Source organism: Olea europaea, chromosome 16 (genome assembly GCF_002742605.1).
Source record: "Olea europaea var. sylvestris chromosome 16, O_europaea_v1, whole genome shotgun sequence".
In the NCBI taxonomy this organism is placed as follows: Eukaryota; Viridiplantae; Streptophyta; class Magnoliopsida; order Lamiales; family Oleaceae; genus Olea; species Olea europaea.
The window spans coordinates 14,883,993-14,894,849 of NC_036252.1; the positions used below are offsets into that span (position 1 = coordinate 14,883,993).

At 32.8% G+C, this 10,857-nt stretch overlaps 2 protein-coding genes across 2 annotated transcripts; both read left to right on the forward strand.

Annotated features, from left to right (window-relative positions):
* Positions 1-5,838: 5,838 nt before the first annotated feature.
* On the forward strand, positions 5,839-7,182 carry LOC111412674. The gene is made up of 4 exons (XM_023043600.1): positions 5,839-6,288; positions 6,370-6,598; positions 6,689-6,806; positions 6,966-7,182. The coding sequence occupies exons 1-4, from the start codon at positions 5,839-5,841 to the stop codon at positions 7,180-7,182; spliced, it is 1,014 nt and encodes a 337-aa protein (XP_022899368.1).
* Positions 7,183-7,645: 463 nt separating this feature from the next.
* LOC111412847 lies at positions 7,646-8,718 on the forward strand. Its single transcript, XM_023043729.1, has 3 exons — positions 7,646-7,894; positions 8,002-8,134; positions 8,220-8,718. Exons 1-3 carry the CDS (start codon positions 7,742-7,744, stop codon positions 8,624-8,626), a joined length of 693 nt encoding a protein of 230 aa, XP_022899497.1. The 5' UTR covers positions 7,646-7,741; the 3' UTR covers positions 8,627-8,718.
* Positions 8,719-10,857: the final 2,139 nt, after the last annotated feature.

The following is a 10,857-nucleotide window of genomic DNA, read 5'->3' on the forward strand; positions in this document are numbered from 1 at the left end:
TTCAGGTAAAAAATTGATAGAAGGATTTTCAATCCATAGGGTTTACAATTAGCAATGAAATTAATTTAAATGAAGGAACATTATTCCTATATTGAATTAGATTACAAACGGATCAAACATTTCAATTTTTTCTTTTCTCTAGTTATGATATTAGCAAACCAAAAACACTATAAGTCTCTCATTTTACCAGAGAGTTGGGCATAAATCACAGAAATGATCTTTTACATCCATTGGTTTAATTTATGAAAAACACTAACGCTATTCGATTACAATTCTGTTTTATGACCAAACTAAGTCATATTAAGAATAGCAAAGAAAAGTGAAGGAGGTAGATATGTTATTCTGAATTCTTGGATTCTATTGGAATCAATATTCTCTTCTAAAAGTCAACTTGAAAGAGATTTGATTCCCCTAATTAACGAATGTTTCAATCTGAGAATGGTTTTTGTTATAATTTCAAAACTACCTTTACATTTGCTTCTTTAATATTTTCCATTTCCAAGCACAAAGGAGCAAAACATTCTTCAGGGAAAGAAACCCAGTTTATATTCAATTCATTCAGTATAAAATGTACAAGTTAATCGATATCACCAAGACAATTGTCGAATGCAAGAGCGTAATTACAGCCATTAAATTTTAGCTTAAACCTTGAGCAAATACTAAATATTCAAAATGGGGACACAAAATCCAATCTTAATAATCAATTGCTTATTATTAAATTCTGCGAGAAATCATCGAAATTATTCCATAAAATACATCTTTTTTTCGAAAATCAAAATAACACTTACAATTTTCAATTCTTATCCTCTTCTTCCTTAAATGCTGACACTGGAATCGACCTGGGTATCCCGGCAGGGTGCCGAACACAATATTCCCGGAACTTGGATGCTGAATGCTAAATCCATATAAGGAGCTCCTTGTTCTTGACACCTATCAACGGCATCACCCGCCGGTCATCTACAAAAGCTGTGAGCTCTTCATCAATCATCATAAGATAAACCTCACCCGATTGCATGAAAACGGAGAACGTTGCTCTTCTGCTTCTTCAGCCACACGAATCCCGTAGCCTCATTTTTACCCCACCTCAACGATGTCGTCTAAGAGAAGCAGGCCCTTCGGGAGGTTAATATTCTCGAGAAGTTCGATGGATTTTTGTTTGCAGATGGCTTCTCCGGTTTAAATTTTGGCTTTTCTCTGTGTGGGGTGCGATTTGATGGGACGACATTTTGACGGAAATGGAAATCGGATTCTTTTGCGAACGCCGTGGACGTGCGACCAAATAGGAGAAATAGCAACGGCTACACTAGGCAGCGTTTAGGATATTACGACTACAAAATTTAATTACTACAGCATATTATAATTACACCACAATAAATTTACAATTATACTTCTAATGCAATAAAAACTAAAATAAAAAATAAAAATACAATAATATTGTAGTGAATTTATCATTCTAACATTATTTCTCAATTTTCTCATCCTCTTCATCTCATTCTGGAAATTTTTGGCACAGTGACAAAAGTCAATTAGAAAGGCATCGAAATTGGCTCCAAATATTTTGTCAATATTTTATTTTTTATTTTTTATTTTTTAAATCAAAAGGGACTGGATATGCTTGGTAAAAACGAAAAGTAATCGAATACAATTTTCGAGACGATGTTTTCTCTTCTAGTTTGGTTCATCATCAACACAATTTCGATATGACATTGCAAACCTCAATTCAAAGAGAATACTTTCGTTTCATGCTAATAAGTGTTGGTAAAAAAACGTTGGCCAACAAAGGCATGTAGACCGAATGCTGCTAACAGTTGAAGTCCCTATTAAAATGTTCATCACCTCAATCTGCAGTTGAATGGCTTCCAAAGGAGAAGCTCCTCCCATTATAAGCCCACTCAAGGCACCATGAAGCGATACTAGGCCTAAAGTCTTGGCATATCCATGACCGGAGAAAGCGCATTGACCAATGCCCTCTTCACCTCATGTAGAGTTGCTTGACGAGGAGTAGCCCCAATATTTTGTCAAGTTTACGTAGTTCACTCTAATTTCTCCCTCACCCTAAAACTCTCCGGTCTTCTTGACAAACAATGAAGGACAATTCTGTCCATGGATCAACAATTGAGCGCTTTTGGGTGGGGGCTGGAGGAGGGATTGGGGAAGAAGATAAATTTTTAAAAGTTTTATAATTGTGGTGGAAGAATAAATTATTTTATGTGATAAATATATTAAATAAAGGAAGAATTTTTTTTTTTTTTTTTTTTTAAAGGAGAGCGGTACCTCCGAGATTTTATTAATTTGCCCTCACTTATGACGGAGGAATACCGTGATTACATGCGGAAAAATGAAAGCAGTAAATTAGGAAGACTATTTTCCTTACATTAATTGAAAATACTTTAAAAAATGTGTTAAACAGTACAATAGAAAGTACTACTTCCCTTACAATAAGATTTGATGCAATTGAAGACAAAAAGCAAAAACAACTAAAATTAAAAATTAAAATAGAATTACAATTCATATTTTGAAGTTGGACAGTCCATGTTTATCAATTTGCGTGAGTGCTCGAATATGACGTGGTAGGTCAGCTGATCCATATGTTTGATATCACAGTGATTCCAACCTGCTACGACAAGAGCGTCTACAATCGAAAGAATAAATTATTTTATGTGATAAATATATTAAAAACCCACTTATGTAATTTTATTTAAAGTTATTTGAGTAAATAAAAAAATTGTGGTGTAACTAACAATTTTTGTAGTGGTAATGTAATTACCCCAGCGTTTAACATCATTAAAAGACAAAAATACCTTTCACTTCAAAATTAAGCTCTTGTTTGAGCCTCATTCTTTTCATAAGAATGAATTTTTGAATAGTGTAATTGATGAGAGATGTGTGGTTAGGAAATAAGGAAAGATTTTGAATTTACATGTAATATTATTTTATTAAAAATGTGTTGTTAAAATGATGTCAAAATACTATTTAATATTGTATTTTTTTTTAAAGAATGAGACTCAAACATGGGCTAAAAAGAGAGATTTCTCTACCCGACCCGGACTCCCTCGTCCATGTTATCAAATAACAGATCTGCTATGATTTCTTCACGGATTTGAATATCTTTAACACAATAAAAGGATTTTTTTTCTTATTCAAATCTTAGAATATTAAAGCTAAAAACACATCATCCATCAACATTATAAGCAAAACATTTTGAATTTAACAAAATAAAGTGAAGAAACCTTGAATATGGAGATGAAAATGGATGAAAAAATCTTGAAGAATGATAATGGTGATGGTGATGAAGAGGATGAAGAAACCTTGCAGAATAGGAAATCATAGGGGAGATTTTCAAATTTGTACATTCTTCAAATTCTCAACGTTCAAAATGGAGATAAAATAAATATTGTGATTTCTTTAAATTTTTTACTTCTTTTCTTTTTTTTTTTTTTTTTTTTTTTTTTTTTTTTTTTTTTTTTTANTTTTTTTTTAATTTTTTTTTTTTTTTTTTTTTTTTTTTTTTTTTTTTTTTTTTTTTTACTTAATTTGATCGAAGACTATTGTGGAAAAGTGGCCTTGTCAACCGACCATTTACCACCATTTGCACAATTAGGGTGTGTTTGATTGCACACATTTTCCATGAAAAATGGGTTTTTTCCACCTTATTTCCTACTTTTGTCTTGTTTGATTGACAGTTTTTTCTAAGGAAAATTTTTTCCTTCTTTTGGTTACGTGACCACATTTTCCTTGAAAATAAGGAAAATATTTTCCTTGGGGGAAGGTGGGTTTTATTTTCCATGGAATTTAACCTTTCCAAAAATTTTAGGTAACCAACCACGTTAATATATATCTCTCTCTCTCTCTCATCTCTATGTTAATATCTCTCTCTCTCATCTCTACCCACTTACAAATCACTACCCTCTCTCTCATCAATTCAACCGAGCCAGGAGGACGAACTCGACGACTCTTTGCTTCCATATCTACCTCCGGCGAAATCACTACAAAAGGTTGGCAAAATATTAACCCTTAAACCCCAGTTCTAAGTGATTTTCTCGTGTAACTCCAGAAATATAATTTTAAGTATATATGTTTGTAAGTTTTGTGAAAAAAAAAGTTGTGGACAGTGACCGCTTCTTGTAATTGTTTAAATTTCTACATACATGCTAAGATTAGTTTTTTCGTTCACGAGGTAGCTGATAAATAATTTTTCATCATATTAGTGGTTTGGGTTTTTCAGTTTCTTTTTCCTTTTTCTTTTTGTTGTGTGTGTGTGTTACGAGATTTCCTTAGTCCAGCAGTCTTCAGAATGAAGGATAAGGAAAGTAAGAAAGTCAAACCAGAAAAATGGTTGCGAGTTAGTACATGGAGTTTTTTACTACGTTAGCTGCTAGAAATTCTTTTTTTTTCTAACCTTAAAAACACTGAATTTTTACGGAAAAGGTAAGAAATACAACATAAGTCGTAGGGATTTTCATTTTTCCCGTGTCAGTGGGTATTTTCATTTGATGAACTTTCCAACTGATGTCCACACACGAGTTGCTAAAAAATGCAAATGGGCATGCATTATGACTTATGAGATGTTGATGTTGTTAAAGGAATAAAGAGATAAAACAAATAATGGATTTGGACTAATCCTCCTTTTAAGAAGGAAGCCAAGACTATAGAAGTACCACAGCATCAATATGTTGGAATGCTGTTTTTGTTCAGAACACAAAAGACACTATAAGGATTTGTCTATTACTATGAGAATGAATTCAAATTAAACCAGTCTAATTCAAATGGCATACAAGAGTGTGTTGTTTAGTTAATGCACCTTTATGAAACCGATCTTATTCTACCCTCCTATTGCAGAGTGGATTGACCCTCAACTCTGATGGGATCTTGGGGCCTCCGACTTCAGACTTGCCTGCAGAAGTTTTAGATTTAAGTGATATCCCCCCAACTGCAGAATGATTCAAGAAGTTGCTCCTGCTTTCATTGTTTATCTTACTAGGATTGTAATCAAATGTTTTTAGCCTTTGAGCTCCGTAGATTACAGCCTCAGTCTTGTCATAAACACCTTGATCCCACATTATTAATTTTCCTTCATGTCTGCATTTCACGTTCGTCTTCTGTTAAAATTAGTAGCACTGGAATGCTTAATGCAATCGAGTGCTTTTGGCAATGAGATAGGAGAAAATACTACTCCTAACAAAATCTACCACAAGAATGGTTAATCAACAAGAACTTGTCACAAGTTAGATTACGAAAATTTCTACAATTTTTGGCTAGATTTAGCTGCATCGACACTATATATGTAGTCTTGTTTTGAGATAGCGATCCATATTCTGTTTGGGGCTCAAGCTTGGCAACATAGGCTGTCTACAAAACTGGATAGAATTAGGATGTGAGCCGAATTCTATTTGAAAGACTAGTTGAGAATTCTAGTTGAAGTCTATTTGTTGGAGACAGTTATTTTATTGCTTAGAGTTTACTGTACCTACTATTAATCTCTGATTAGAGAGATAGTTGAAGATTTCGAAGTACCTTAACAATTTATGTCCTTGGGTCTATGTTCTTGATTCTATTAATTGGAGGATTACTGTGGTGCGAATGAATTAGGGAAGCATGAAATTGAAAAAAATGACTTTAAGAATTCTAATATAACCAGTTGACATTATGCTTGGAAGGTCATGCAATAAATTTCTATTATGATGTAGCTACAGTTAACTTTTTATTCTGTAATACTTTTATGTTATTCTTTCTAAACAAATTTTTATTGAATTTTTATTTACCGTGGTAGTTTATAACATGGCTACAACAACGAATCAACGTCGATGCCGATGACAACATTTAGGTATATTTTGGACGATGGTCATGCAAGCGATTGTGATATATAACGAACTTAGCCATCGTGCACGACATCTTGCAAGAGCTCCTCATACAAATTGGAATTCTGAAAGAGAAATAACACTTACACGAATGTTTGGCACGAGTGATACAATATGTTGTGATCTCCTTAGGATGAAAATAGGTCCATTTCAAAGATTATGTGCTCGTTTGCGAACTTACGGATTGGTTGACAGTAAATACGTTCGAATTGAGGAACAACTCGCAATTTTTCTGAATACAGTCGGGCATGACCAACCTAATCGCGCTGGACATTTTACTTTCTTTCGCTCTGGTCAAACAGTGAGCTTTTACTTTCACAGAGTCTTACACGCTTGTCTTGGACTGTATAGAGATGTTGTGATTAATGCCACTCTTCATAACTTACCATACGAAAAAGAAAATGTGCAGCCATGGCACTCCTTTTTTCAGGTTAGTGGTTTGTAGTTATTTCATCACATTTCTTAAAACTTCAATATTCACATTTAGTTTGAAAAGTATTGTTTTTTAAAGGATGCCGTAGGAGCAATCGATGGTACACATATAGCTGCGTATGTGCCTTTAGAGGAGCAAGGTAAATATCGTAATAGAAAGCAAGTGATTTCCCAAAATGTTTTAGTAGCTTGCACATTTGATATGAAATTTATGTACGTGCTTGCCGGTTGGGAGGGATCTGCACATAATGGTCGATTGTTACGGAGTGCAATATTACGCCAAGGACATAAGCTAACAATTTCTGTTGGTAAGTTGTGTCACTATTTTGAAAACATTTCTTCCACACATAAGTTATAATAATTACCTAACTACCATCTTATGAACGACTCTTGCCTAGGTAAATATTACCTTGTTGACGCTGGCGTCCCACCGGTTTCGGGTTTTCTTGCACCATATCGTAGGACTCGTTATCATCGTAGAGACATTGAAGGTCAACGTCCTGAAAGTAGTAAGGAGTTGTTCAATTTTCGACATTCATCTCTACATAATGTTATTGAGCGTACAATTGGTTTGTTGAAAAAAAGATTTGCATAATTGAGACATCAACCCTATCACGACATTGACACACAAGCAAAGATAGTCCTTGCCTGTTCTGCCATCCACAACTTCTTAAGGATTGATGACGTTGAAGATGCTTGTGAGGAGGACGACTTAGATAGTAGTGATGATGAGGTTAACCTTACGCATATTGATGTACCTGAAGATGAAACTCCAAATGCTCACATATCTTTCACAAATCAGGAAGTGTGGTCTAATAAGAGGAATGCGATTGCTGATTTAATGTGGGCTGATTATCTTTCCAATCAGAATGCGGGAATTGATTTCGATTGAAATCTGATTTTTTTTTCTTTTTATTCTTGTTTTTTATTTTTTATTTGTTTTTCGTTTCTATGTAATGGATATAAATTTACTAGACTTTCATATGTAGTAATTGCTTGAATTGAAGACGTATTGACATTAATAAGATTTTTTGTTTTTTTTCCCCATGTCCTATAATAGTTGACATAAGATTGCTAAAATTTTAAATATTGTAATTTGAATTGCTGTTATTGGAGACATTGTTGACATGCAATTTTCTTAAATGTTCTTATTTATCGGTTGACCATAAACAGTTAATCTTGCACTATACATGGCAAATATTCGACAAAGCTCTGCGGCACCTTTTTGAGTTCCTAGACTAACCCTTCTTTCAGATGTGGAGGAAATAAGCTCAACCCAAGCGGATCCTAATTCTAGGAATCGTCAAATATGTTGGAGTGATGCAATGGACAATTGTATGATAACCGCACTACTACATCAAGTGTTGTCTAGTCACAAAAGAAGTGACAATGGCTTTTCATCATATCACGTGTCCAAAGCAATCGAGAATGTGCACAATGGATGCGGAGTCATGGTGTCTGATAAGAATGTGAGGGCGCGATTGAAAACTCTAAAAAAAGAATATGTTGAAGTTCGTCAGTTGTTAAGCATGAGTGGTTTTGGGTTAGATCCTCACACTGGACGTGTCACAGCCGATGTACTAGCTTGGGAGGAGTTGTTGAAGGTACAAAATTTCATTAACCAATGAAAGTATTATTCCTTAAATATTACTAATCTAATTTATTTTGCCCACTAACTAGCGTAAAACATATTTCACTCTTTTTCTTGTAGGGCAAACCAGAATTTGGAAAGTGGAGGACCAAACTTTGTTCTCGTTATGATGATTTGGAGGCTATCTTTGGAAATGATTCTGCTACAGGAGATCGTGCTGTAACCGGTAATGACATTTTATCCCCCGATCATGGTACGTACTAGATCGTACATAAAAATTTATATAATTCGTATTATATTAGAGATTCTAACAAATTCTTATTTTATTATTTTTTTAGATGAAAATGTGCATGAAGTTGATGGTCAAAATGAGGATATGGATCCAAGTCCCATTCGCGCTCCTAAGCGTAATGCCAAAGGAGGAACTAACAAAGTTCGCTGTCGATGTACCCAACCTAATGATGAGAGTCTCGTTGCCCTATCAAGCATTGCCGAATCATCTAAAAAAATTGCTATTGCTATGGAGACTCAAGTAACATTAGATACGTTAAACCACATCAATTGGCAGTTGGTTCTAGAAAAATTACAAGGCATGAGTATAGAAAAGCGTGACATAATGCAAGTAATGAAAATATTTCGATCGAATGAGAGTCTGGCTAGAGTATTTATGAGTTTGACTGATGAAGAATTCATGCGTGATTTAGTATTTGAGAATCTGGGCCGTGATCCGCCTCCACTATTTTAAGATGACTTGCTTGGATAATTTAACAAACATATGTGAAAGTATGACACTTATGTTGATTTTATTTGCTATTTTCTTATGATACAGATTTTTCGGGTTTTTTCATTTTCGTTTTATGTAATACATTGAACGAAATTTCATCATTATTTATTGAATTGATTATCTGATTATTATTTTTGACTGCAAAGAAGAATATGTAAGTGGTAGAAATCTGAATTGTTAGGGATAATTTTATGCATCTTTCGTACCGAATCTTGGTATATTTTTATCCACAAATTAACTGCTATATTAATTATGATTGATTAGGATTTGGCTGCATTTATGTCTACAATTTATTTAAATTTTAGATCATTCATTGACAATTTTTTATGGGAAAAAACCACTATTTTCCATGGAAAAAGTGACAATTTCCATGGAAAATAGTGGCTGTCAAACAAAGCTTGCTTTAATTATTTTAAATAAACTATGAAATTTTCGTACTTGACTGTTTACGACTTTTGTGAATTTCGCAAAATTATGATATCCTTTAAGTTTAATTCATATTATTAATTTTTTTTTTATCTAATTTGATGCATTTATTTCTTAAATGAATATTAAATGCTAGAAATCATGAGTTCAGAATTTTCTAAACTTGGGGTGTTTCATGTTCATTGGTGGATATGTATTTTTGCTTAATTTTATCATGATTTGGTTAGTTTATATATTTAAGGTAAGCATTGATTTTCTATTTGGTAAAAGTAATAAATAATAAATAAATTAGTAGAATATCTTAATGTGAGACATCTAAACATTTTTTTAAAATTTTTTTATTGAGTGTCGTATACTTTTTATCGTGAATGTCACGAACATAGCCTCCGAAACTCGATTTCTTGTGGTGTAAGTTCATTCAAATTTTTTAAAATTTCAGTCCATTCTAACATCATTTTCTGACTCCGCTCCTGGACACATGCTTTATGGGGATCATTAGAATATCCACATCGTTGCTCCATTTTTCTATTTACTTATTTATCTTTTAAATATAATTATATTTAACATCGTAAGAAAAATAAAAAATAAGAGTTTGGGTGGAGGCAAGATATTTTGCTATCCTAAAGGGACAAAATGGAAGAAATGGAATGCTCGAAGTAGATTGTACTAAGTCAATATTATTTGTTAAATTTAGGACAAAATGGAAGAAATGGAATGCTCGAAGTAGATTGTACTAAGTCAATATTATTTGTTAAAAGATGTAGACAACACAAAATCTTAAGAGCATTTCTAATGAGCTATATTCATTAGCCTCATTTCTATTTTAGAGAACCAAACTTCTTTTCAAAGTGTCCAATTAATTCCTTATCCTCAAAAGTTAAAATAAAGATAGTATTTGACCCTCTAAATGCGAATCGAATTCATTCTTTACACAATGCTTATTTATTATTGCCCACATTTATTATTGTTATTTTTTAAAATTTCTACAAAAAGAAAAAAAAAATCATCAATTCCTACGTTAAACCGTTTATAAAGAAAATAAAAATAGAGGGAAATGATAAAATGCAAAAGAGGAAAAATGATAAATAATAATTACTTATGCAGAAAATAAAATAATAATAATAATGAATGGATATAAAGAGTGCTATTGGAGTTGTGAAAAAAAAAAATAAAAAAATTGACTCTTCATTTTAAAAAATTCCTTTAGATATTCTTTATATGGTAGATGATGCTCTATAAAAAGAAAAGTACTATTGGAGGTGCTCTAACATAGCTCTTATTGAGGATTCATGCTACTTACTTTCAAGGCTCAACATCTAAATACTGCACATATTAAGGAACAATTGCATACAATCACCTTACAAACCTTTGTGAAAGTTAAGATAAAAATCATGTTATTTTGAAAAATTCACATGTCTCTATTAATTCTCTTCTATTAGAAGACTTAATAAGGCCTTCACTAAGACTCGTTCATTGTTCCTCCTATATACCTACTAAAAACGGGGTCGTTAAATAATGAGACAATACTTTAGAGCTATAGTGCCATTTTTTTTTTGAATTATAGTAAATGATTTCTAAAATTTTTAAAACTAGCTAAACATGTCCTAAAAATTGAAGAAATGAAAGTACAGAATAAAGTTATATTTGGAATCGGGTATAAATTGTTGACCTCGAAATACGAGGGTGTCAGATGGCTGGATCACAGTTCCTCTCTCGTCCATGTATACATTACTTGTACCATTGGACAATTACGTTAGATTGCTCTT

Excerpts from the sequence above, each read along its gene's own strand:
- LOC111412847 (XM_023043729.1), top strand. The coding sequence starts at position 7,742 with ATGGTGTCTGATAAGAATGTGAGGGCGCGATTGAAAACTCTAAAAAAA. Across the intron at positions 7,895-8,001 it reads CTTGGGAGGAGTTGTTGAAG|GGCAAACCAGAATTTGGAAA; the intron begins GTACAAAATTTC and ends TTTTTCTTGTAG. Across the intron at positions 8,135-8,219 it reads CATTTTATCCCCCGATCATG|ATGAAAATGTGCATGAAGTT; the intron begins GTACGTACTAGA and ends TTATTTTTTTAG.
- LOC111412674 (XM_023043600.1), top strand. The coding sequence starts at position 5,839 with ATGGTCATGCAAGCGATTGTGATATATAACGAACTTAGCCATCGTGCA. Across the intron at positions 6,289-6,369 it reads CATGGCACTCCTTTTTTCAG|GATGCCGTAGGAGCAATCGA; the intron begins GTTAGTGGTTTG and ends TGTTTTTTAAAG. Across the intron at positions 6,807-6,965 it reads CGTCCTGAAAGTAGTAAGGA|GATTGATGACGTTGAAGATG; the intron begins GTTGTTCAATTT and ends CAACTTCTTAAG.